The sequence below is a fragment of the Peromyscus leucopus genome, chromosome 6, assembly GCF_004664715.2.
Source record: "Peromyscus leucopus breed LL Stock chromosome 6, UCI_PerLeu_2.1, whole genome shotgun sequence".
Classification (NCBI taxonomy): domain Eukaryota; kingdom Metazoa; phylum Chordata; class Mammalia; order Rodentia; family Cricetidae; genus Peromyscus; species Peromyscus leucopus.
The window spans coordinates 68,810,806-68,838,240 of NC_051068.1; the positions used below are offsets into that span (position 1 = coordinate 68,810,806).

At 52.9% G+C, this 27,435-nt stretch overlaps 1 protein-coding gene across 1 annotated transcript; it reads left to right on the forward strand.

Annotated features, from left to right (window-relative positions):
- Positions 1-627: 627 nt before the first annotated feature.
- On the forward strand, positions 628-26,818 carry Rorc (RAR related orphan receptor C). Its single transcript, XM_028857435.2, is given in 12 exon segments — positions 628-744; positions 2,785-2,814; positions 15,196-15,281; positions 15,500-15,641; positions 16,780-17,307; positions 17,523-17,644; positions 19,000-19,132; positions 19,307-19,414; positions 19,566-19,613; positions 19,616-19,675; positions 20,633-20,742; positions 25,377-26,818. Coding segments are annotated over 12 exon segments (1,569 nt in total). The 5' UTR covers positions 628-704; the 3' UTR covers positions 25,539-26,818.
- Positions 26,819-27,435: the final 617 nt, after the last annotated feature.

A 27,435-nucleotide genomic window follows, 5' to 3' on the forward strand; every position in this document is an offset into this window, starting at 1 on the left:
GGAGGGCAGCATGGGGTTAGATAGAGGCAAAGTAGGCATGTGGTCCAGGAACCCAACATGCAGAAAAGTACATCTGACCTCACCCTGGGGATCAGAGTCCATGCCGCCCCCCCAACACACACACACACACACACACACACACACACACACACACACACACGCACACCACACACACACACACACACACACACACACACACACACTGTCTTTTCTCTTTTATTCTTCTTGCTATTCTGTCACCTGTCCTAGTCTGCTCAAAAGTCACAAAGACCCGGGTTCAAATCTCAGCTCAATCACAAATGACCCTTGTGAAGTCCTTGGCAAGTCTCCTCTATTCTGAGCAACAGTGGATTCATGATTATGAATAATCACACTTGCCTGCAGAGGCTACGGTGTGGGTTTCCAAAAACCACAATCCTGATTTTTCCTACAAGGCCTGGCAAGGGGCTCGGCACACAGTAGGTAGTCAATAAATGCCAGCTCCCTTTCCCCCAGCTGTTTCTCCTCAAGACTGCGGACACCGGTCCACTGCTCCCTCCCCGAGTGCCCTCCCAGTGCCAGGACACTCTGCCAGCCACTCCTTTCCCCTGCCTGCTGACGGGCCAGGTGCTCCCTCCCTCTCCCTCCTCCTCCCTCCCCTGGGCCCTGCTCCCTGCCCTCCTGGGCAGCCAGGGCAGCAAGGACGGCACCAAGGGAGCTACCCCATGGACAGGGCCCCACAGAGACACCACCGAACATCTCGGGGTAAGAGGCCCTAGAGCCCTGCAGGCAGGTGGAGGAGACCTCCAGGAGGCTCAGAGGAGAGGAGGGATGGGGAGAGACTGGGAAAGAACTGGAGAGGCTTGGCAGAGGAGAGCAGAAGGGTAGGACAGGACAAGTCTTCATATAAAAGTAGGGCAAGCAGGAAGAAGGGCTGCGGTAACTGCAGGAGACTTGGGAAGACAGAGGAGTTGAGGAGGAAGAGCCAGGTTGGAGGGGGTCAGGAGGGAGGAGCTGGGTTAGGGAGGCTAGATCCAGAGAAAGGATGGGAATGTGGCTGGCTCCCAGGCGTGAGCAGGCCTCTCCCTGCCCCGGGACCCTGGGCAGTAGTGGCTGGAAGGGCAGCCCTCTCCACCTCCCCGTTCATTCACCACTGGAGTACCCTGTCTGCTGTCATGGGGTGGGGTGGGGTGGGGGTGGAGGGTGCGGGGGAGGCCTTCCAGCTGCTCCAGCCCAGCAGTCCCACGCTTGCCTCCAACCTGTTCCAGGAGCTTTATCTCTGCAGAGTGGGAGGCACCTGTGGAGCACAGGGAGGAACAGAGTGAACAGCCCTTGGCTCCACCAGCGGTGTGAGGAGGGAGCCCCTCAGAACAGGACACCCCACCACCACCACCACTAGGCTTGTCAGCCTGGAACCCAGGGAGAGTGAGTGACAGAACTACCAGCTTCCAGGGCCACCTAGAGGAAGGTCCCTGGGGCCAACAAGGGGAGTGCCTCCATGCAGGACTGCTCAGAACTGCAAATAAGCTGAAGTCTTGACAGGGTGCCACGTCAGGGAGGAAACTGAGTCGGACCAGACAGGATTAGCAGGGAGGTGGGCACGGCATGAAGCCACACCCTCTCTGGGCAGACCTTCCCCTTCCCACCCCGGGGAGCCAGACCACTAGGCCTCACTGGCCATCATGGCAATGAAATGGGGACGTGTGTCAGTCTCGGTCCGCAGGAGGCAAAAAGTTAACAGAACTGAGTCAAAGGTGAGGGCCATTGCAGGCAGGGCTAATGGACTTCCTGGGACAAAACAACCAGCCCCGGGCACTGTGGATTTAGGAAATGGGATGGAGGTCTGGCAAGAAAGCCTCCTTTGCCAAGGGCTCCCTCTCTAGGTGTTTCCCGAATAATGACTGCATGCATGAACAACCCTGTAAGCATGCAGTAGCCAAGGCTGCCCGCTCTCAGCAGCTCCTCCCTCGGACAGCAGAGTGTTTCTACAAACCTCAATGGACCACCCTGTGCCACCGACTGCCTGCTCTCCACCCAGACCTAGGCCTGGAGCAGAGTAGCCAGGAAAAGGGCTCTCTCCTCTGCAGGCTTGTGGACCCGTGAAGCCCACAGTGGTGGCTAGAGAGGGTCTGTCCACAGCTCTCTCCTCCTTGTCTTCCTCTTCCACCACCCAGCCCCACACCTCTGCTACTCCCTCGTGCTTCCTGGCACAGATAAGCAGCCAAGAGATTGCATTCCCACAGGAATTTAACTCTGGGTGCCGAATATCTGTGTACTTCAAATGCACCAGATACTAGAGGGTTCTGGGTGTCCCCAGAATAGCAAGCTGAACAAGACAGATAGTCGCGCTGCCTCAAGACAGGCTTGCGATCTAGAAGGGACCATGGCACACACCTAGGGCAGCTGGCTGTTACGTCAAGTGCCAGGAAACAACGCATGGTGCTGACTGAACAAACCCCAGGGCAGGGGAGAGGGCATGGGCGGCTGTTCCAGAGGAAGAGAGACGCCTGAGATGAAGGGGTGGGAGGAAGGCAGGGTGGCATGGGGAAGTCCTGGAGGCGGAGAGGAGCTGGGCACTTTCGGGACCTGGAAGAGAGCCAGTGTGGCCAAAGGGCAAAGAGATGGGCACTGCTGAGGGGCCCCAGCTCCGTCTCAGAGGCCAGGCAGTACTAAGAAAAAAGTGGGGTGGGGTGGGAGCCAATAACTGGGGAAGTCTGTGCCCCAACACCCCCCCCACACACACACACACACACACCGCCATGTCTTCAATTGTTGACTGACTCCTTCCTTCTCTTCTCTTTACAGAGCTGCTGGCTGCAAAGAAGACTCATACTTGTGAGTAGGGGTTTGGGCCAAGAAGGTGGTACTGGGTATGGTGAAACAGTTCAGTTCAGGAGGCGTGAGTCAGAGAAAGGCCCAGGACTGGACAGAAGTGGAGGAGGCCGGCCAAGATACAAGGCCCAAGAGATGAGGTCCAAAGGAAAAGACCTACAGTCGAAGACAGTGAGGGACAAAAAAAAAAAAAAAAAAGGAGCCCAAAGAGTGTCAAGTAACAAGCAGTGTAAAGAAAAGGGGAACTGTGGAAAGAGGTGGGCGGGGTGCTGGACAGAGGCTCAGGCCGCTGGGCTGGAGCAGAGAGGAGGTTTAAGGCCACCCCAGCCTCGGAACTCAGCAGCCACAATGGGAGGCCTAGGAGCGTGCCCAAGGCTTTGTGGTGGCAGAGCCGGGTTTGGTGTGTTCATCTCTGTGGTTAACACATTCTGAGGTGTGAGCAAGCCTGGATCGAGGCTCTGCAGAACTAGAGAGCAGGAAGCCTGGTCTCTGTAAGAAAGAATGGAGAGGGACTGTTTCTTGGGGTCCTGAAATCCTGAGACTAAAGTATGTGAGGAGGAGACTAGAGTTCCAGAAGGACTTCCCAATGGACACTTGCAAGCAAGCATCTTCTCTCGGGGCCATTGTAACACCCCCAATCCAGCCGCAGAGAGACAAGCTATTCCCCCACCAAAGTGTGTCCACTCCACCGAAGGTCCTGCCCGGCAGCCTGGGAGCACCTTGGAAAAGACTTACACAAGCGTGGTCATTAAGTTGACGATGACCCTCTCATCAGAGGAGGTAACCTCCACACCTCGATCACATACTCTTGGTCCACCCTTTCCTCCCAGTGCCAACGCCGCCATCTGCAGTCCCAGCAATGTGTCCCAGCATCCCTCCTCCCTGAACTTGGGGCTGCCTAGGGTGCTCCGTCCTCCTGGGGGGCTGGGACTGCTTGGCTCAGCACAATCCTGATCAGCTTCATGTGCCACTAGCCACAGGGCCCCACGGAAATGCTGAGCAGGGCCCCCGGGAGGAAAGCGAGTCAGAATGACGAAGCCAAGCTGGGGGAGGGGACCAGGGACCACACTGGGGGGGAAAGAGGGACTTTTGGAGCAGTGGGAACTGGGAAGGACCAAGCCTCCAGCCATGCCTCCTGCCCTTTTAGTCCCCACTACGAATGTCCTCGTGAGGGTCCGGGCTGGCCACCCTCACCAATCCGATGCGTAACTTCCGAGCCAGCAGAGAGAGAGAGAGAGAAGCTTGTACTGGTTGAAAAGCTGAGATTTCCAGCAAGACTGAAGACCTCTCGAGGGGGTTGGCCCAATGTTGAGATCCACTCCCTGACCCCAGGTCAAGGAAATAGAAACTGTTCCCCAAGTGAAAGACTTCAAGAAAGGCGTCCAAGATGAGACACTTAGGGGCCACACCCAGGCCAAGAGGGAGTCTGGTGACTACAGGGGTCAGAAAAGGAACCTCCAATGCTGAGGCGCCCCACAGAGCAGACTGGAAAATCAAGGGACCCATCAGTAAGAAACCTCACACCAACAAAACCTACAGAGAAACTCAAGTCCCCGGAGACAGGCCAGCCTGAGACACACTCAAAGGCAAGCTTGAACTAGATAAAACCCCCATGTCCCTCAAGTGGACCTGAGGTCACTCTGCCGGTCCACTCGACCATTCTCGACCGGTGTGACCTTGAGCAGGTTACTTAACCTCTCTGTGTCTCCCCTTACTGGTCTTTGAAACGGCAGCTATCACATCAAGTACTTTGTGAGGATTACATAATCCACACACTACTGAGTCAGACCTTCCCCGCACTGAGTTAAGAACTATGGTTAAGAGGATGAGGGTGGTGGTGCTCACTAGCTGTGTTCCAGTCCAGCAGTCTTGTTCCTAGAGGCCTTTCTGAAGGACCAACCCATCCTACAGAGTCTTGGGTACTTGCCTAATGCTACTGCCACTGTCATTTCCTCAGCCCAGGGTAGCATCACGTGCGGAGGAGTAGTGTGGGTGTGGTGAGGGTCAGTCGTCTCCTGATTACACCACCCTGGGTATGGCTATTGACAGTCCGCAGGGTCTCAGTGCCACATGACACCGCCCGAGGCAGATATTCTGTGACTTACCTCTGGGACATCCCTACCCCTGGTGTGTCACCTGGAAGAGGGCCTGGGGTGCTCAGGAAGAGGGGATTTCGAGCCCATGAGCTCCACGAAGCTCCCCAGCTAGAACTGCCCTGGCGAGTGGAAACAGCTTTTACCACGGCTGTGGCTGTGGTTTTGGAATTTTCCAACGCCCCCTGTGATTGGCTGCCCCGCCCCTCACACCCTGCCCCAGACCCAGATTGGCCACGTGGGGTGCCTGTCATCATCCACAGTGCACCTCTGGGGGCTGGGGGGCTGTCACTTGGCCACCTGTGTGGTGCAGAGCTTAACCCCCCCCCCCACCCTGCCCAGAAACACTGGGGGAGAGCTTTGTGCAGATCTGCGGGCTGAGGCGCCCGCCGCTAAGAGGGCTTCACCCCACCTCCACTGGCAGCTGTGTGCTGTCCTGGGCTACCCTACTGAGGAGGACAGGGAGCCAAGACCCGACAAGCCCAGGCTCAGTCATGAGAAGTAAGTGAATGGGCCGCCTGGGGAAGCCTGGGTCCTGCTGAATAGGAGGGGTGTCTTGGAAACAGTGCCTCCTTGGCAGGGTGTGTCCCAGTCAAGGTTGAGATCTGCTGGGAGATGGGTGGAGTCCCCAGGGAGTTTCTCTCCCGAGGCAGCTTCCTTGGCAGCCCTGGTAAACAAATTGTTCAGGAGTTCCTTGCCGTAAGTTCTAGGAAGACTGAGCATACCCGTGGTGTCCAGCATGGACAACAAAAGATGCACAAAAGAGACCAAGACCAAGGGAGGGGGGAATCAGTCAAGAGCTCACAGTTGGGGCCTGGGAGCTGGTGGAGGTTGGTGGTCATCAGTACTCAGCTTACATTCCTAGCTCCTCGGGAAGAGTTTCTCTTCGCGCCTCCAAACACAGGCGCGCTGTGCCCTGAAGCAGGAGTCACAGTAAACTGAGGTTAGAAGGCAGTGGGGGTCAGAAATCACTGTTTAGGCCTCAGAACTTCCAATCTGCCTGACCACCCCCCCCCACATACACACCCACACACACACACACACACTGGGACATGGTGGGAATGCTCTGTGTCTGCGTGTGTGTGTGTGTGTGTGTGTGTGTGTGTGTGTGTGTGTGTGTGTTTACGTATGCACTTCTATGTGCCTCCAGGTGCAGTTGCCCATCTGAGGCAAGTAGAGATGGGAGCAGAAAGCCCTTGGCCTCTATCCATTCCCTGTTTGGAACCATGGGCTGACAGCTGCTGGGCAGATGTCTGGGGCCCATTTGTCTTCCAGCTGAGCAATGTGGGCAAATCAGACCACCCTCCATGTTCATGTAAGGGAAGCCAGAAGACCTCTCAAAGTTCAGGGCGAATGAGGAAAAGGGAAGCCTGTAACCCTGAGGCCTGAGGCAGCCCCAGCTTCAGCCTGGGGTCTTTCCACAAGCCACAGAAAGGAGGCCATTCTGGGTCCTGGAAAGACCCACGGACTGAAAGTCGAGTGAGCAGGTTCCAGCAGCAGGTCACCTGAGGCAAGCCACCGGGCTATGGGCTCTGGCCACAAAACAAAAGGGTTGACTTTCACAACGAAACCGAGCATGGAGAGTCTCCCAGTTCTAAGAACCCAGGACCAAGAGAGACCCCTTGTCCCCAAATGAGGCACCCCCAAGGGTGAAAGAGAATCTACCCCACCCCCCCCACACACACACACAATATACAAGGAAAACAGGTCAAATTGGTATCACCACTTGCATGCATGGGGCAGGGACCACATTTCAGGGGCTGGAGCCTTTGTGGGACAGGTGGACTGGGAGAAGAGCCAAAAGTCCTGATGATGGGAGTAGGAGCTGCAGATTCCTTCCTGGCTTCTTCCCCTCAGCAGCAAAAGCCGGCAGACTGGACTTCACAGAGACAGCTCCAAACCACCAAGCAGCCCTGGGATGTCATGTTTCTGCATACTTCATGCCCAAGCAGGGGCAGAAGTTCCCAACAGTGGCTGAGGGAGACACTTGGGCAATTCTGCATTGCATGCGTGCCTGAGCGCGCGCACACACACACACACACACACACACACACACTCACACACACTATATATATATACTTTATATATATATATAGATAGATAGAGAGAGAGAGAGAGAGAGAGAGAGAGAGAGAGAGAGAGATCTCCAAGCTTTCTGACCCGATTGAGTGCCAGTTGCCACCAGCTTGGGACCATGCCACACCAAAGAGCAAGGCCAGAGAAACAAGGAGCAGAAGGAACCTAGGAAATAAGTGATGGATTAAAGGTCACAGAGTGGCTGATGTCCAGACGGAGGAATACCAGGATTGCCTTAGAGTAAGATGCCCAGAGACCAGTGGCCACGGGTTCTAAGGCACAGACACGAGGGAGATGGTAAAGAAACTGGAGGGTGTCTCATAATTAAACAGACCCACTGCCGCCACCATCAACCAGGGGTGAATAGCCCAGCCAGCTTACTATTAGGAGCTGGTCAATGTGGACTGAGTCGTCAGGATGTCTAAGAGTGGGAGGTCATATGTCTGTCATCTTCCTTGAATCCAGCCATGATAATGCAGAGCAATGGACCATAAAGAACTCCAAATCCCTAGCATGGTTGTGTGTGTGTGTGTGTGTGTGTGTGTGTGTGTGTGGTGTGTGGTGTGTGTGAGAATTACAAGTGTCATAGAGTGCATGTGGCAGGCATAGGATAGTTTTTGGTAGCTGATTCCTTCCCCTAGAGTTCTGGGGATCGAATTCTTGTCGTCAGACTTTTGTAGCTAGCGACTTTGCCCACTGAGCCATCCCATGGCCCTATTTGGTTTTGTTTGTTTATTTGCTTGTTTGTGACCAAGTCTCATATAGCTCAGGCTGGACTTGAGCTCACCATACAGCTGAGGATGACCTTGAACGTCTGCCCTGCCTACCTCTGCTTCCCAAATGCTGGGATTATAGGAGTGCACCCCCATGAGCCCTGCTCCATGTGGGCTTGCCTGTATCACTCCGGCACCTTTCTCTTTTCCTTTCTCCTCATTTCTAGCCGAAACCCCACCTGCCTCAGGCTCAAGGCACTAGAATGGGACAAGCTTCCTTCTGTCCCATCACAATGAAAATGTGTATTGATAACTGCTGTCCCCAAACAGGGGCTCACCCACCCCCTCCCCTGCCCTGTGCTGCTGACTCAAAGCAACAGGGACGGGGACTTTCCCCGAGATGAGTGCTCTCTAAGGAAGACAGCCTGGGGTCTCACTCCTGTCCCCATGAGTATTTCCTGAGGTCTAATTTCCACTCCTGCTAGCGTGACAACATAGCCTCTTCCCTGAGACTCCGAGACTCAAAGAGTAGAGATCTCTATTTGGGAGCAGGACAGTAATAAAGCGGAGCCTCCGTGCTCCAGCCAGGTGTCTCTGGGTCTGCTCGCCTCCCAGAGGCAGCAGAGGTGCCCAGGGGAAGAGCCACTGCCCTGGAGGCAGGGGAAGCTGCTGAGTGTGGTTCCCACTCCTCGGAGCTTCCTCCTGGTGATTCATCCCCTCCCCCAAACGCCGCCGCTTGTTTTCTTTGAGTTCTTTTCTTTCCTCTCCTTTCTCTCCCCGTCCCAGACTGTGGGGGTGGCGGGGGCAGCAAGAGGGGGTTTCGAGTGGCTGGCTGGCTTTCATGGCTTTGGCGAAACCCGTCTCTCCCTCGCCCACCTGAGTTTTAGCGTCACTGGTTTTTCAGTCCTGGGATCAGGTATGTCAGTAGAAAATTCTCATGAGGGCTTGCCTGGGCTGGGGGCATGCCCACCAGGTAGATCCGTGGTTCCTGGCCCTGTGGTGGCAACCACCGCCTTGGTTTCCAGCAGAAACTAGAGGAACTGAGAGCTAGAAAGGAGGGAGGCTGATGACAGGCTGTGGTACACAGGGGACCCGCCGACTGGAGCTGTGGTCTCAGTGGAGAGAGAAGGGGGTCTAAGCTAAGAGATGCATTCCTCTTTCTCATCCAGCCATTCATTCATTTCTGCAAAGAAAGGCCTAACAAGGGATAGCCTAGTCCATACCCTAAAGGAGCTGCGGACTTCCAGAGGGGCGGTGGGCAGGAGCTCTGCTGGAGTATGCAAGCTTTCTGACTTCAGGTCTAGAGAAGCAGATAAAGGGTGCAGGGGCCAACCAGAACCACTGAGGAAAGCTGGGCCCAGGGCATGGTCTCCATCCATCCATCCATCCATCCATGCATCCGTCCGTCCGTCCAACTATCCTCTTCCTATCCTATATCTATCTATCTATCTATCTATCTATCTATCTATCTATCTATCTATCTATCTACCTATCTATCTACCTCTCTATCTATCATCTGTCCACCTCTCTAGCTGTCTTTGTACTAGGCTTGAGTCCTGGCTTGTTCCTCACCTAACTCACTATCACTCTCATTTCGCACTTAATCACCTTGCAGCCCATGACCTTAGTCCATCCCACTCTCTTTGGTATACTTAGGCATCTCATCCTCCACAGGGGATACAGCTTAATGATTGAGGACTCTGTCTCCAGTTACCCAGACCCAGATGCAAACTCCTTGATTGCCTTTTTTCTGGGTGTATAGGCTTGGTCTAGTCACTTGCTGGGCCTCAGTTTTTTGAACTGTAAAATGGGGACAATATTAGTGGCGCCTACTTTCCAGGATTGTTGTGGTCATTAAAAGTATATGTGAAGAATCCCAAGGACAATGTGGTGGCTCCAAAGCTATAGGACCTTGCTGTGCAATCTTGGCAACTGGAGTTCAGTCTCTGGAACCCCCGTGAAGGTGAAAGGAGAGAACTGACTCCAGAGTTCTCTGACCACCATGTGCAAGTTGTGGCATGTGTGCCCAGATATAGAGATAGCACGCACACATGCAGTATAATAATCCATGAATAATTTTTAAAAGAAAGCTGGGCGTGATGGTTCACATCTATAATCCCAGCACTCAGGAGGCCGAAACAGGAAGATCTTGCATTTCAGGCCAGCCTGGGCAGACAGTGAGACCCTGCTTAGAAGGGAGAGAGGGGGGCAATGAGACATAACCTGAGTTCAATCCCCAGGCCCCACATGATAAAAGGAGATCACCGAGCCCTGTAAACTGACCTCCACACATCCACTGTGGCATGTAGCACATGTGCATGTACAATCAGTAAATAAATGTAATAATATTTTTTTTAAAAAAAGAGACTGGGGAAATAGATTAGTTCATAAAGTGCTTGTTTTACATTCATGAGACCTTGGGTACTGTCCCCAGCACCAGACACACACACACACACACACACACACACACACACACACACACACACACAGTGTAAAGCCTGGCATACACTAAGAATTCAGGTAGTGTTTACATCTTTCATTATTATTCCTCCTGACTCAGTATCAGTTGGAAAGAAGGAGAGAGGAACAGAAGAGAGAACGCTAGCATGCCTCTGCCTAAACCATTCCTTCCCTGCAACTGGGGCTTCTGGAGTGAGAACCCCCTGGGTTGCAGCCCCTCTCTGTTCCCACCACTTCCTCTCTGTGGCTAGGCACCTGGCCAGGACCCAGGGCCCAGCTCTGGATCAAGTCAAAAAGCACTATCAATGAATCTTGCAGCTGTGAACAGGGTGAGAGTAGAGGAGGTAGGAGGCAGAGGTGCTCGCCTCTACCTTATTTCTCCTAGTGGGAGGTTCTAAGATGCTCCCCCCCCCCCAGCTTCCCAGGGCTGAAACATCATAATTATGGTTTTCACATTACATTAGCAGGGAAGGTGCAGGGATAAACTCGGTGAGCTGGCCTGTATAAGGAATGGGCTCGGGAAGAGATCATCAAACTAACCTTGACCCCTTAGGGGGAGGAGGAGCAGCCTGGCACAAAAGTGACCAGAGGGACTAAAATCTTGCTATCCCAAGTATAGTCTCCAGGCAAAGAGGCAGCCGTCCTGGAGCTCATTAAAGTATAGGTTCTCCCAAGCTGCTTAAACAAAGACCTGCTTTTGTTTTGTTTTGTGCTACGGGGCCATGGCACTCAGAACATTGTGAACACTGGGCAAGCCCTCCACTGCTGAGCTCCATCTGCAGTTCCAGCTCCTGTATTTCAACAAGACCACCCGCTTGCTCGATCATCACTGGCCTGCACCAGGCATTTTCGCTTTTGTGAGAATGGAAATCGAGGGCTTTGTTGTCGTTTTTTGAAACAGGGCCTCAAACTCTACCCCAGGCTAGCCTGCAACTCACGGCAACCCTCCTGCCCCATCTTTCTGACAGCTGAGGTTTCCCAGCTGGAAGGTTTTCTTTTCCATGACCTTCGGGAGAAAGGCGCCATGAGAGAGCAGCAGGCAAGACACAAAAATCCTAAGAAAGCATTATCAGCAGTGTTTGGCTGCTGTGGGAGCCATGGGGCAGGAGCTGGGTAGGGGCTGCTGACCTTTGATTGGCTCCAGTTCCTGGCACCGCTGGGCCCTGAGGTGGTAAGTTCCTGGCAGACTAGGCTCCCAGGCAACAGTTTGAGTAATCCTGTGATTACTCAGCTCCCCCTCCCCAAACTGGGTTCCCATGGCCTGCTGTTCAGGGACTGGCTCACCCTGTGAGTCTTAAAGGCTGCCTGTGGACAGTGTTTTTCAACTCCCTACCAGCCCTTCCCCTCCTTTCTCCCCCAGATCACATACGTACACGCACAAACACGCACGCACACACGCACGCACGCACGCTGGTGCTTTCTTTGATATTTAAGTGTCTAGGGTGGATGGTACTGAAAGGAGTGCAGGTGTAGGGAAGTATACTGGAGAAAGTCAAGAGGCCTGGTCAAGGGGAGGGTCGGGCACAGGACTAGGACACAGCAGGAGCTTCCCTCTATTCCTGTCCTCTCCACTGCTTTAACTGACTCTTTTCCCCCAGTTCCCCCGAACCTCTTAGCCTTCTAGCTCATTTGGCTGGAGAGTCTAACACAGAGACCTCCGATTCTGTGTACTTGTCTCATTGTGGACCACTGCCCTGGACGGATGATGGGGAAGTCAGAGGAGAGGCTGGGCTGGTAGCTGGGGTCCAGGGCTCCCCCAGCCCCCCAAATCTCACCGTCCTTGACCGGCCAAATCTCTTAAGACGGGCAGGGTCTTAGCCACACTGCAGTAAGGCTCCTGGGCTAGGACCGACCGTGGGTCAAGTATGGGGCAGGGTGGTGTGACTGGGGTCATCCGTGCGGTCAGTGTACACACGCACACGGATGTGGCTCTTGGAGAAGGGAAGAGGTAGGGAGGCCTGTGGTTGCCTGCTGGGCCAGGGCCTGAGTTCCCACTGTGGCTTGGCCTAATCTCCCTACCACTTGCTTTTCTGGGTGACCTATGTTGGTTTCCCCCCCTCTCTGGTCTTAGGGCCACCAGAGAGAGAGAGAGACCACAGTAGAGAGAAAAGAAGGTGTTGGGTAGGAGCGAGGCCCGTGGGCGGCCAGCGTGCTCCGGCCAGCCTGCCATGCCCATGGATTCGCTTTATCTCAGACAGCCACAACCTGTAATGATCTGCTCCTCCACGGTGCCCCCCAGAACCGTGTGACCTGCGCCACAGGCAAGGCTACTTTCACCCTCCTTGGCTGTCAAGAGAACGGAGGCTGAGAGTGCTGTGACTGGAAGTGTGCGTGCCCCCACACTTTCCATCCCTCTTCCAGGCACCCAGGTCCCCTCTTGTTCTCTCTTCCCTCCAGAGCCTGTAACTTACAGGAAACAATCTGAAAAGCACACTTGCCGTCTGGTGGCCACAGCTTACTGTGCAGTTGGCGGGCGGCAGGCATGTCTGGGGGTGGGACAGAGAACTGAGTTTTGGTGGGAGGATTGCAGACACTCATGTGGCCTGTCCCTTGAAGAGACAGCTACCTGGTCTGACCCAGTCCTAGGCTAGCTTGAGAAGATCATGGTTTACAGATGATGGAATGTTTTGGGAAGTGGTGGGCCCATCACGTTCTTACCTCTCTCCCTCGAATCAGCAGGCCTGTGAGTGGTTTTGTTTTCTGAAACATGTTTTGCACAGTTCAGGCTAGCCGAGAACTCACTGGGTAGCCAAGGGTAACCTAGGACTCCTGATCCTCTGGCTTCCACCTCTTCAATGCTGGAATCACAGGGATGTGCAGCCCCACCCAGCTAGCAGGCTCACACGTGACCAGGCGCCAGGCCCAGGCTGGAAGTGAGCTCACATAGGAGTGAATTTGTTGTCCATGAGACACACTGTCCCTAGTGTGGGAGACATGTCCCAGACGAGAAGGGGCTTCACTCTAGACCATTTTTCTGGCCTGCTCTGGCTCTAGCCTCTTTATTTGGAGAAAACCAGAGGTCAGTCAATGATGGTGAGAAGAGGCACCACCTCACCACCACCCCCCACCGAATCCTTAGCTGCTGGAAACGTCTAGAGTGGTTGGGACTCCAAGCTTCACCCAGCTGCTGTCCCTTCTCTCTCCATCCCCACAATGAACTGGGGATCGAGTTTGAGCTTCACGAATGCTGCTCCACCACAGAGCTGAGTCCCCAGGCCTCTAGCTCTTTTGTTTTGTCTGGTTTGTTTGTTTCTTTGTTTGTTTGTTTATTTGTTTTTTTCGAGACAAGGTTTCTCTGTGTGGTTTTGGTGCCTGTCCTGGAACTCCCTCTGTAGACCAGGCTGGCCTCGAGCTCACAGAGATCCACCTGGCTCTGCCTCCCAAGTGCTGGGATTAAAGGTGCATGCCACCACACCCAGCTCATCTAGCTCCCTTTCAAGGAAGGACTAGAGAAAGGCATCTTGGTGACCCTTGAAATGCTGCAGAAAGCTGTAGGGACCGACAGTGATAAGACAGAGCAAAGGGAAGCAACCTGGGAGCAGCCGCAGCCACAGCCGCAGCTGAGAATGATCCGGCAGCACTGAGAAGTTCAGTGGGAGTGAAAACTTGGTTCTTTGTTTTCATTTGGTTTTTGGTTTTTGTTTGTTTGTTTTTGGTTTTTCAAGACAGGGTTTCTATGTGTAGCCCTGGCTGTCTTGGAACTCACTCTGTAGAGCAGGCTGGCCTCAAACTCAGAGATCCACCTGCCTCTGCCTCCTGAGTACTGGGATTAAAGGTGTGCACCACCACCACCACCACCACCTGGCAAAAAAAACTTGGGTTGTAGTGGCCAGTAAGCAAGGTCTACCTAACAAATATGTATACATGCACTAGTATACCGTGAATCCACAGGCCACATATACTTTCCTTTCTTTTCTTATTTTTTTTTTTTCTTGAGACAAAAAATCACTATGTAGCCCTGGCTAGCCTGGATCTTGATCTGTAGGTCAGGCTGGCCTTGAACACACAGTAATCTATCTGCCTCTGTCTCCCTAGCGCTGGGATCAAAGGCATGTGCTATCATGCCCAACAAGCCACACATACTTTTCATCTGTACACACACACACACACACACACACACACACACACACACATGCCTTCACACAGGTCAAGAAGCTCTGCACCTAACACATAATGAACAGTTCAAGGAGGGTGGGGCTGTAGGCCCAGCACTCAAGCGAACTAGCTGTGTGAGCCTGAGCAAACTAGTTCTTCATCTGTGAAGGGAACAGGTGGGTGAGGTGGTTTTAATCTCAGCCAGTTTTAACAGTCATGGGCTGCTCACACAGACGGACACAGATGCCTTTGTCTATCCTCTTACAGGCTTATACACGGAGCACTACTTCATGCTGGTTCTGGGGCCAACAGCCTGGAAACCCTATTTGGGCTCTTGGGCAATCAGCAAAGCTGGGTTGAGCCCTTCTCCAGGCTCCATCCCTGTTTCTTCCTAGTCTCTCTGTACCCCACTACATTGGTCCCCCTCCGTGCCTGTCCTTGGGTGGCCTTCCCTCTCTTCCAAGAATGACTGACATCTCTGTCTAGTGCCCAGTGGCTTGGTGTACCTCATCTTCTTGCCATGCCCCATACTCTGTTCATGGGAGCCAAACCTCAGTAGGGGTGGGGGCACAAAGGAAGCCCCTTGGGCGGGAAGCAGGTGTTATGAAGGACTCCTCTGGCTCTCTACAGGATGGGGGCGGGGAGGGGGGGCACTGGAGATATTCGACTTGAAGGGATAAGCAGGTGGCCTCTTCGCAGCTGCTTTCTGCCTCCATAAAAGCTGATACAGCTCCAGCTGCTTTTGTGAACAAAAGCACAGCCTCCTCGGACCCTTTGCTGAGAAGCATCTATCACTTCACTTCCCCTTCTCTAAGGCAAGAGGGCATGTTGGAGCTCCCTGGAGAAGTGGGAGAAGCACCAGACACCTGCCCCTGCAACCCGGGTTCATGGTAGTGGAATCCAGAAAAAATAGCCTGGGCTAACTTCTCTTTCTCTCTCTCTTCCAGCACAAATTGAAGTCATCCCTTGCAAGATCTGTGGGGATAAGTCGTCTGGGATCCACTACGGGGTTATCACCTGTGAGGGGTGCAAGGTGAGTTGTAGGCTCTGGTCTGCAGACACACACTTGGTGAGGGTCATGAGCACGCGGGAGGAGGACCTTGTCTTGGTGTGGGAAAGTGGCCGCAGGGTCGATCACAATTATGCAGTGGGGGGCGGGGGGGGGGCTGGCGGGGTCCCAGATGTGGAAAGTCCTGGGACCAGTGCACCCTGAGCATGGCCTGGGTGGGATAAGCAGTCTCTGCTCCCCAGGGCTTCTTCCGCCGCAGCCAACAGTGTAATGTGGCCTACTCCTGCACCCGTCAGCAGAACTGCCCCATCGACCGCACCAGTCGAAACCGGTGCCAACACTGCCGCCTGCAGAAGTGCCTGGCTCTGGGCATGTCTCGAGACGGTGAGGATGTGGGGACAGGTCCCCAGAGTCCCTGCACTCTCCAGGGGGCATCTTGCCTCTTGCCAGTCAGAGCTGGCCTGCAGAAACACCCTGCCAGGGGCCTCCGGCCGTTCTTCCACCCACAGCCCTTTGCCCCATCTTTTTGAGGTTCTTCGGGGTCTCAACCGCAGGCTCTGCTCCTGAAAACTTTTACCAGTATCCTACTTCTCTTGTCTCCTCCTCCTCCAATGAATTCTCTTCATTCTGCCTTCTCCTGGCCTCGTTCCCATCCAGTTCCCACGTTGTCACCTCCTGCCCTGTCCTGTCCTGTCCTGCCCTGTCACCCGAGTTTAGCTCCATCTCATCTCCCTCCCGAACCCTGAGTAACCATCCTCGGACACAGGATTGTGGCTGGGAACGCCATCAGAGTTGGCCTGAGAATGACCCAGAAGGGTGGGGGATGGAGTGTGGTGTTCCTAGGGTCTTATCCACCCTCCTCACCCACCATCCTCACCGCAGAAGGAGCCCTGGGTGGTGGTGGGGGGGCATGAGGTGAGGAGGAGCCAGAAGGAACCTGTCAGCACTTTTCAGTGCTCAAAATAACAAAGCGAAAGGAAACATGCAGGGGTGCAAAGGGGCAGGCGGGGCCCAGGGCTGTGCCCCCACACCTGGGAGGGGTTGGGGGAGCGAAAAGGCAGGAAAGAGAGCAGAAGAGGATGTTCAGAAGAAGCCGCGGAGCCTGGGTTGGGCTGTGGTGAGTATCTAGGTCACCAGGGAGCTTGCAGGCCTGACCACAGGGAGACCTGTGTTCGCAGTCCTTCTCTTCCTCCAGCCCTCCCAGACAGGCACGCTGACCCCAATACGGCCCGAGGCCCCCTACTCAGCCCCCACCTCAGCCCCAGTCTCCGGAGACCAGAATCCCCAGCCTAAGCTCAGTGCTTGGTTTCGGTCACTATTAGCATGTAGGTGAGAACTCTAAAGAGTTTGCCAGGGAGATGGAAATGCTGGATCCGAAAGGGAACAGAACCAGCTGTGGGAGGAGCCTGGAGCCTCGGCTCCCAAAAAGAAAGTTCACAGACAGAGCTGGAGAAATCCGATTCAGGGTCAGATTTGTGTGCCTGTTGCCCCTGCCCTGTACTGATTCCTGAACCTTCTCCAGCTGTTAAGTTCGGCCGGATGTCCAAGAAGCAGAGGGACAGTCTCCATGCAGAAGTGCAGAAACAACTGCTGCAGCAGCAGCAGCAACAGCAGCAGCAGCAGCAGGAACAAGTGGCCAAGACTCCTCCAGCAGGGGGCCATGGAGCAGATACCCTTACATACACACTGGGGCTCCCAGATGGGCAGCTGCCCCTGGGCGCCTCACCTGACCTACCTGAGGCCTCCGCTTGTCCCCCTGGCCTCCTGAAAGCCTCAGGCTCTGGGCCACCCTATTCCAACAACTTGGCCAAAACAGAGGTCCAAGGAGCTTCCTGCCACCTTGAGTACAGCCCCGAGCGAGGCAAAGCCGAAGGCAGAGACAGCAGCATCTATAGCACAGCCGGCCAGCTTACTTCTGGAAGACGTGGACTTCCTTTTGAGGGATCCAGGCATCCTGAGCTGGGGGAAGCAGAACAGGGTCCAGACAGCCACTGCAGTCCCAGTTTCTGCAGTGCCCCAGAGGCACCGTACGCCTCTCTGACAGACATAGGTGAGCCTCTGGGAGGGTGATGATGGGTGGTGAAAATGAGGGGAGAACTTTCCCCAGCACCCCTTGTAACCGAACGTTAGTCCTAAGGAACTAGGGGATTCTGGACAAAGAGTCAAGGGAGGAGGCAGAGCAGGGTAGACCAGGGAGAGCCTCTTTAGGAGAGTCAGGGTGGGAACTGGCTGCAATCTAGCAGTGCCTTCCTCGTCCGGCCCCAGAGTACCTGGTACAGAATGTCTGCAAGTCCTACCGAGAGACCTGCCAGCTGCGACTGGAGGACCTGCTGCGGCAGCGCGCCAACCTCTTCTCCAGGGAGGAGGTGACCAGCTACCAGAGGAAGGTGAGGGCAGGAGACGCGAGGGAAGGGAGGGCATCACCCCCCACACACGGGAAGAGCCCAGGGATGGCTACTTGCACAGGTAGGGGGGCGGTAGGGTATCACAGACAGGCTGGCCAACAAGTGTGTCTTGTCTATACCCTAGCAGCGAGGTGAGAGTGTTGCCCTAGCTCCTGCTTATTGAAACTTACCCAGCTAGCAACCTGCTTCCTCATCCATCCAGACCTGGCCACACTGCCTTTCATGCTCCATCAGTAACTGACACTAACCAGTATCTAAGGGCCACTTATTGAATACCCTTCCTTGTCAGTCTTTGTAGTAGAGGCTTTGATGAAGTATGTCCAACCTGCAGCCTGTGAGCTACGTGTGCCTAAAGACGGTGATAAATGTGGCCCAGTGCACAACTGTGAGGGTTGGTTTGTTTTGTTTTTGTTTTTTCCAAGTCAGGGTTTTTCTGAGTAGCCCTGGCTGTCCTGAAACTCACTTTGTAGACCAGGCTAGTCTTGAACTTCACCTGCTTCTAGCTCCTGAGTGCTGGGACTAAAGGTGTGCACCACACCTGGCTTTAAAACCTGAGATTTTTAAAAACTTGATTCTCAGGTGTGAGCTTTGTAGATAAACATGCCCTATCACCATGTCGAAGGTTAGACATTCCTGTGAGATCATCCTCAGCCCTCCCAACAACTGACCTCTGAGAATAGCATTTACACCAAGGTAGAGGTGCTCAGGACCACAAAGTGATAGACCCAAAGTCAAGTTCAAATCTGAGGGCTCTACTGTATCTGCTGTCCCCTTCTGTCACCCTCTGATGATACCAGCGACTTGGAAATCAGCTGGCACTTCACATTTGCATCTCTCAGTTAACTGAGACCTTCTTCATGGGGAGCAGCAAGCAACAATGTGTACATTGTTTGCAAGTGAAACAGTACCTTGTTTGGTTTCCCCTGATCCACTGCAGCAGAAAGTTTCCCTTTCTACACCATGTTTCAGGAAAGTCATCACCTCCTATGTGGAGTCACTCTGTAGGAGTCTGGGGAGTTAGTTCTCTGCCAACCTTTTCTTGCTCATAGCAGAATCCTAGCACCTAACGTTGAATAGGCTTCATGAAAGACCAGGTTATCAGGAAGAGTTAAGAAATTAGAAGTTTTCATCCCTTATATACCTCTCCAGGTTTCTCTATACTGAGCCTGGGGGGCAGCAGTATCAGTAAGTGGAACCCACTGACAGGAATTGGCCCTGGGTACATTTGTGCTAATAGGCTTGAGGGTTGAAACACGGAAACGTGGAACCAACTCCCTGCAGTGTATGGGGGTGCAGGGACGTGGAAGAATCACAGGTTTCCTCCTCTGTCCCTGCAGTCAATGTGGGAGATGTGGGAACGCTGTGCCCACCACCTCACCGAGGCCATTCAGTATGTGGTAGAGTTTGCCAAGCGGCTCTCGGGTTTCATGGAGCTCTGCCAGAATGACCAGATCATACTACTGAAAGCAGGTGCCCTGGGATGGGCAGGCCCTGGGATGGGAGGGAGGAAAGCATGGCTGGGGATGGAAACAGAGCAAGCCTGGGAGACAGAGTGAGGGGTGGCCTAAAGAAACCAGGATACTGGGGGAGTCAGTTCCTGGCTTTGCCTGACACTGCCCACCCATCTCTCTCCCCCTTATCTAGGAGCAATGGAAGTTGTGCTTGTCAGGATGTGCCGGGCCTACAACGCTGACAACCATACAGTCTTTTTTGAAGGCAAATATGGTGGCGTGGAGCTGTTCCGAGCCTTGGGTGAGGGGCAGAGGGAAATGAGAAGTTCCTGATGCCAATCCTCTCTAAAGCCTCTATGCAGGGCTGATGGTCCCCCTGCTCTCAATGCCCAAAGGGTGGTGCCCTTGGAGACCAGCTACCATGCTCACTCTCTTCATCTCCACTCCTGCAGGCTGCAGCGAGCTCATCAGCTCCATATTCGACTTTTCCCACTTCCTCAGTGCTTGCGCTTTTCTGAGGACGAGATTGCCCTCTACACAGCCCTGGTTCTCATCAACGCCAGTGAGTGTGGCTGGGCCTGGGAAAGGGCACTCTAGTGGCTAGGACACAGCAGCTCATGGAGAACCTAAGCCTTCGGATGTGGCTAAATCTGGGAGAGTGCTTGAAATAGCGAAATGAGCTCTGCCCTGCGCTTCTGTAAAATAAAATAGATTAAAACATCCAGAGGAACCTTAAGACAGAACAAGAGCAGCCTATCATGGGGCAGCAGGAACATGGAGAAGGGAGCTTAGGAGGAAATGAGCCGCTTCCCCAGAAGACATTAATCTAATTAATGGCTTGGCGTGAGCCCATTTTGAGACAGAATGCCTGCAATGGCGGTAAGGCTCTGGAGATCCACTCCTCTGGACCAGAGCATCTGGGCCAAGCCAGCTGAACACTAAACATCCACCTAGGGAAGTGGGCCTGCTGCTCTGGGTTTGTTAATTAGCAGTACAAGTCTTCCAATTCTGCCAACATGGCCTCAAGCCGGAAGCAAGACGTTATAGATGACTTCTGGGTATTTGGGGGAAGTAAAGGGAGAGGTAGTTTAGGAGTTGAAAGAGAGCCACAGACTACTTTAGAGGCCTTGGTGCCTACCTGGACAACTTCAGGAAGTCACCTGAGTCACTCTTGTAGGAATGGGGAAGCTCTCTTCCAACATTTTACCTCCATGACAGAAATCTAGTGCCTGACATTGAATGAGCTACGTGAGAGAGCAGGTTATGGGGAGTTGGGAGGCTAAGACTACCCGCCCCTTTCGCCACTATAGTTTCCCGGGTGGTCAGCTAGACAGGCTCAAAGTCCCATCTCTGCTGCTATCAAACCAACACACACACACACACACACACACACACACACACACACACACACACACACTCAACTGAGAGGGCCCCTCCAAAAAAGAGATATGACACCATTTTGCTGGGCAAGACTGTTGGTGATGTTTCTGTTTCACTCTGGTCCCATCCCTTCCTTCAGACCGACCTGGGCTCCAAGAGAAGAGGAGAGTGGAGCATCTGCAGTACAATCTGGAGCTGGCCTTCCACCACCATCTCTGCAAGACTCACCGTCAAGGCCTCCTCGCCAAGGTAGGAACAGTTCATAGGCTGGAGGAGACGAGACCCGAGGGCAGTTCCAGGGTCTCCAGGAGCAGCAGAGGGAGTGTTGGGGTGCTGTGTTATTTCAGAGCATTTGCAACAGCAGTGAGGACTGCAGGAACAACTGTTCCCGTGTACAGAGAGATGGAAAGTTAGCCCGGAGTGGTAAGAGACCTCCAGGGAGCAATTCGGTTTAATATAGCCGACACTTAGCCAGCACCTGCTTATACAAAGCTCCGTGGAAAGATACAGAGATGCAGTTCTTGTCCCCACGAAGAAATTTCAATCTAGTATAAAGAGATTTGCAATCCTTCTGATATAATTCTAATATGGAGTAGAATGTGTGATATTTTAATAGTGAGATTAACAAAGTGCTTTTGATGATAGGTCTCTTATCCTTAAGGCAGTTAAAATCAAACAGGGCTAAAACCTTCCCGTAACAATAAAGTGATTTCAGTGACATGTATTAATTGATAACACAAATCTTAATCCCAGTGCTCTCTCAACAATATCCTCTGGGGCCCCTAATTTAATGTTATAAAAGCTTTTGAAAACATACACTGGCGGTGCGTGCCCTTACTACCAGCACTCAGGAGGAAGAAGGAAGCAAGATAAACAGGAATTCAAGGTCATCCTCAGCTATTAATGAGTTTAAGGCCAGTCTGGGCTACATGAGATCCCCCCCTCTAAAAATGGGGGTCACTTTTGGAAAAATTATGGTGTAGACAGGGGTTCAAGACAATTTAAGGGACTGGCGAGATGGCTCAGTGGGTAAAGACACTTGCCACAAAGCCTAGCATGGGGATCTGAGTTTGATCCCTGGGACCCACATGATGAGAGCAAAAATCTAACTCTTGCAAGTTGACCTCTGACCTACACACACACACACACACATACACACACACACACACACACACACACATACACACACACACACACACATACACACACATACACACACACACAAATAAAAAATGTAAAAACTTCTCTACAACTTGAAGGTAAAGGGAGTAGAACATAAATGTTTCCTTAAAAAGGTGTGAAGCAAGAGAACGAGGCCATGAAAGACACAGGTTTCAACACGCATTCGTGAGGGCAGAGCAAGGATCCAGGCTTAGGGAATGAGATGAGTGGAACTCTAAAGAGGCCAAATAGTATGTAGAGGGAGGGTGGCTCATGGCACACATTCCCATGTACGTGTGTATGCCTGCAGAGGCCAGATAACCTTGGCTGTCATTCCTCGGTGGTGCCATCTTTTTATATTTTTTATATTTTTCATTCATTCATGTCTGTGATTGACCTAGGACTGCTGAGAGACCCCAGAGATCTGCCCGTCTCTACCTCTCAAATGTCCAGATTTTAAGCATGAACTACCTCGCCCAGCTTTCTTTTTATCTTTTTTCTTTCTCTTTCTTTTCTTTTTTATTTGTGTTTGTTTGTTTGTTTATTTTCAAGACAAGGTTTTTTTGTTGTTGTTGTTTTTTAAATAGCCCTGGCTGCCCTGGAACTTGTTTTGTAAACCAGGCTGGCTTTGAACTCAGAAATCAGCCTGCCTCTGCCTCCGCAGCGCTAGGATTAAAGGCGTGCGCCACCACACCCGGCTTTTGCCTGGTTTCCTTTCTGTGGGTTCTGGAAACTGAGTTCAGGTCCTCATGCTCGAAGGCCTGCACTTAACTGACTGAGCCGTCTCCCCGCCCCTCGTGGTACTTTTTTGTGCATGTGAGGCCAGAAGCTGGGGTGGACCGGTGAAGCAGGCGAGTAGCAGAAGGTGGGCCTGCAAACCCTTAGAGGATCAGCAGCAGTGAAGACTTCCAGGGCCACAGGAAGAGTGAAGGCCTTGCTTGGCAACGGGGAGCCCATGCCACATTCAGAGCTGTCAGTTAGGGAATTTGCTTTGTAAAGGATCCATTTATGTAGCCGTTCTCTTAGGCCCTTGTGACACACAGGTACTAAGCTACAGAATTACCTCAAACAGTCTCTCCCTGAGGAGTGTAAACTTCAATCTACAACAAAATAGATTTAAAGAGGGAGGGACTAGACCTGGGAAAGCAACTGGAATGTAAATGTGCTTGGATCCACTTGGTGTGTTTTGTGTCTTTTTTTTTTCTTTTGAGACAGAGTCTCAGGTAGCCAGGGCTGGCCTTGAACTTGCGATCCTCCTGCATCCACCTCCCAAGTGCTAAGATCACAGGCATGTACCAAGGATCCACTTTTTTTAAATAAATTTAATTTTACATATTAGACATGGATTCCCTTGTTCTCCCCCCTCCCGCCCCCCTCCCTGCCTTCTGCTCAGCCCACCCCTCATTCCCATCTCCTCCAGGGCAAAGACTCCCCTGAGGATTGAGTTCAACTTAGTAGATTCAGTCCAGGCAGGTCCAGTCCCTTCCTCCCAGGCTGAGCTAAGTGTCCCTGCTTATAAGCCCCAGGTTCCAAACAGCCAGCTCACGCAGTGAGGACAGGACCTGATTCCACTGCCTGGATGCCTCCCAAACAGATCAAGCTAATCAACTGTCTCACTTATCCAGAGGGCCTGATCCAGTTGGGGGCTCCTCAGCTATTGGTTCATAGTTCATGTGTTTCCATTCCTTTGGCTATTTGTCCCTGTGCTTTTTCCAAGCTTAATCTCAACAATTCTCGCTCATACAAACCGTCCTCTTTCTCGTCAATTGGGCTCCTGGAGCTCCACCTGGGGCCTGGCCATGGATCTCTGCATCCAGTTCCCTCAGTCATTGAATGGGGTTTCTAGTAAGACAATTAGGGTATTTGGCCATCCTATCACCAGAGTAGGTCAGTTCAGGCTGTCTCTCAACCACTGCCAGTAGTCTATTGTGGGGTTATCTTTGTGGATTTCTGTGGACCTCTCCAGCACTTTGCTTCTTCCTATTCTCAAGGATCCACTTTTAAAATACATCACACCATCTATGACGTAACCCCAGCTCTTGGCCACAACTAGACTATTAAACTCCTAACTCAACATCCTACCCTATCTTTGTCTGCCATGTCAGAGCCACACAGCGCTCCCTCCATTCCCATGCTGGCCCTTTTCAGGAGGCAAGACCATCACCTGCCTCTTTCGTTCCCCACCCTCCTGTGGCTGCCAAAACTTCAGCTCCAGAGTCTACGTCATGGCCAACTGGTCCATGATGTCATCCCTGCCTGCTTCCTACCTGCCCTTGCCCCACTCCTGGCTCCCGACTCTGACCACACTGTTTCCTTGCTAGTCCTTCAACACACCAAGTCTGGTCCCTTCTCTCTCAGGGCCTTTGTACCTGCTGCTGTGTCCTGTAGGATCCCCTCCCTGTTTCCACAATTCCCCATCAGGAGGAGGACTCCATCCCTCATCCTGCTTTAGGGCTAAATACAGTTGTATACTGTGTACTAACAGGAATGTGTTCTCAGATCCCAGACTGCTTCACACTGTGGAGGCACCATAGGTTGTACTCACAAATACACACAGCTACACTGCCCCTACCCCCGTAGCCTTACGGAACCACTGTAGTCAGAGGTTCATAATTCCCCGAAAGGTGGTTAGGCAGCATACAGCGTATTTATGACTCCCTAGCAACTGTGCACATTTAATCAAAGTACAGTTTTTATTCACTGATGTTACGTCAGAGCTCACGACAGTGCCTCATGTAGATTTGTCAGGTTTCTCGACAATTATCTTTTGAATGAATAACAGAAATTATTGTAGTAACCCAGGCAAACTCAAAGAGCTAAAACACACAAGGCTAATAAATTCAAGAGATGTGGGGGAGTCCCCCTGCTGCTTTTCCCTGACTGGTGCTTTCCTAGGGAGCTGGGCTAAGCCGGGGAGATGGTAAGGAAGAGGTGTCTGTAAGTCTCACTTGGTTGTGCTCACAGTTGCATAGACATGATGGTGTCTGGATCTTTCTCCCTGCCTCTGTCCCAGGGGTCGCTGCCTCTTCCTCTGGCTAAGGGCTGACTGGACTGATCTCTATTTGCTGTGCTGGGTACCTGCTTAGAAACTGTTCAGTTCAAACAAGCAGTCCTTGAATATTCATGCCAGCATTATAGTGGGAAGGGAAGAGACCTAGTGAGAGACAGACCGAGGGACCCCATCTTAGGAAATGTGGAGCAGGAAGGCAGACAAATTGGGTTCTTTTTCTACAGTGTGGCAAGTAGTACACAGAAGGAAGCCTGTAGGAAGGGTTCGAACTCCGCAAGGGATGGCGGGGATAACACCGGAAGGGGAGAATCAGCGGAGAAAAGAGAATTAGAAAGGCATTCCAGATGAGGAAACAACAGCGAACCAAGGCAAAGAGCCGCGGGAGTAAAGTCAGTTCGAGGGTAGGCAGAGCCACGATGGGCCACCCTTCAAGCGTGCCACCCTTGCTAAGCCAGGCACTGGTGCTGAGGTCACAGAAGTGGCTTTCAGAACTGAACCCAGGACGGGTTCACGTGGCTCACGTCGGTCCTCGCTTACCCTTCCGTCTGCAGACACACATACATCTCACCCGTGGGACTGACTGCTCCCCGGGGGCCGCGTGGGGGGCGTGGGTAGCAGGGAGGGCTCTCCTAGCTCAACAACAGCAAGAAGACATGTTTGCTCTGGTAAGCCCCGAAGGACTGACCCTCGTTCCCTCCTCACCCATCCCCAGCTGCCACCCAAAGGGAAACTCCGGAGCCTGTGCAGCCAGCACGTGGAAAAGCTGCAGATCTTCCAGCACCTCCACCCCATCGTGGTCCAGGCTGCCTTCCCTCCACTCTATAAGGAACTCTTCAGCACTGATGTTGAGTCGCCTGAGGGGCCAACCAAGTGACCTGGAGGAGAGACAACTTTACTTCCTTCAGTCTGATGGCCGTCTCCCTGGACTCCATTCCCTCAGCCTCCACCTTCCTGTGCTCTGTGGAGGGTGGTCTCCCTCGGAGTGAGCAAACACTGAGACTGGCTTTCTGCCCCCCACCCCCACCCCCACCCCCAGGCTTGCCTGGCAGAACATCAGTAGCAGGTGGCGGAGAAAAGGCTTGCTATGGTTGATTTCCCATAAGTTCCACCCTGGCTTCTGGAAGGTGTGGGGGTAGACGGGATGTAATGGCCTGTAGGACAAACAAGTCGAACTCAAAACAAACAGACAGGGGGATAAATCTGGGTACTGGGATGAAGAGAACTCAGTTCTAGGCTCCAAAGCTCACAGAAGTCCTTCGAATACCTCATTGTATTTCTCCAGCTGGGGGAGATGGACCTAGCTCAGAGACTGGTGGTGGCAAGCAGTCAGAAGCAAGAATCCAGATCCTTGAGATTTTTCTGCCTCCCTCCTTCTTAGTTCAGTAAAGAAGTTATTGGCCACCCTGCCCTTTTTCTGGGACCTAAAATACCTGGATATGTACAGACGAAGGGTGGGATGGAAATGAGGGGCCAGGCTAATGGTTTTGTAGGGTTTGGGGGTGGAGAGAGGGAGCAGTGGAGGGCAAGAGCATCACTGGCGGAGTTAGAATGGGAACCTCGTGGGTATACTCTGAGTCGGCTCTGCGAGGCCAGTCTAATCAGAGCCACACATACCACACACACAGATGGAGCACAGAGCACCTCTGCCTGCCGTGACGCAGTCCTGTAGACACCTTTCCTCCGACACAACCTCTTCCCTGAGGTCATAGCTCAGAGAAGCCTGGGGGTCTTAGGAAAGAGTTCCAATCCATACAGGATGTGAGAACATACCATCCCAGCTCCAGCTGTCTTCTGTCCCAAGAACTATCCCTAAGAGAAGCAGAGGACTGGACGCTGATCAGCCAGAAACCTAAGGACCGGCACCCAGGAGGATGCCCTTGACCTCAGCCTCTACCCAGCCCTCTCTATGAGGAAGGAGGGCAGTCCCATCCCAGCTCTGTGCCTGTGTGCCACCGACTCCGGCATGAGGGAATGACTAGGAACAGGGCAGGGACCTGTTTCTCCGCCATAATCTTGCACTGAACTTCTCTCAGCTTTGTAAAGCTGTGGGCTCTCCTAGGGGGTGTAAGCAGCCGAGAAGACACAGGGAGATTTTTGTTCCTCTCGGGGAAGGGCTTAGCTAGGCAAACATAAACCTCTACTTGTGCCATTCTTTATGAGTTTAAAGGCTGGAAGTGTGTGTGTGTGTGTGTGTGTGTGTGTGTACACATGCACTTGTGCAAAGGTACAGGGCACACTTTTCGGGTGGTGGGAGACTTGAATATGACTGCCCAGGATACAAGCTTGCTCTGCAGTCTTGTTCCTATGTCAAGTCAGCAATCCATCTGTTTTATAGGAATTTTAGCCCCCCAGATTCTTCTCCCCCAAACTAAGTAGTCCCTCAGGGAGACTTGGAAACTGAATGCTCAGGTACCCGGCACTGGAGGAATGGCAAACTAAGCCGCAGGAAGATATTCTGGACTGAGAACTTCCGACAAATGATACCCACAGGCCCCTTTAGATTTAGAGATTGCACAGAACTGCCCTGCATCTAAGAGACTGGAAGCTGTGGAAGAGGCGTCCCAGGAGCTCTCTAGCTCCCCAGGAGGAACCAGGATGTCAGAACTCTTTCAAGCTTCCCAGGAAGTCTCAGTGGCAGACCCTGCCCCAGCCCCAGAGTCCCGCTGTTCATCTCCTCCCCCAATTCCGTCATCCCGTAGTGGCGGCGCCTGCTGCAGCCCTCCCTGGTTGCTTTATTTATTTATTTTGCACCAACAGGGTTGCTGCAGACT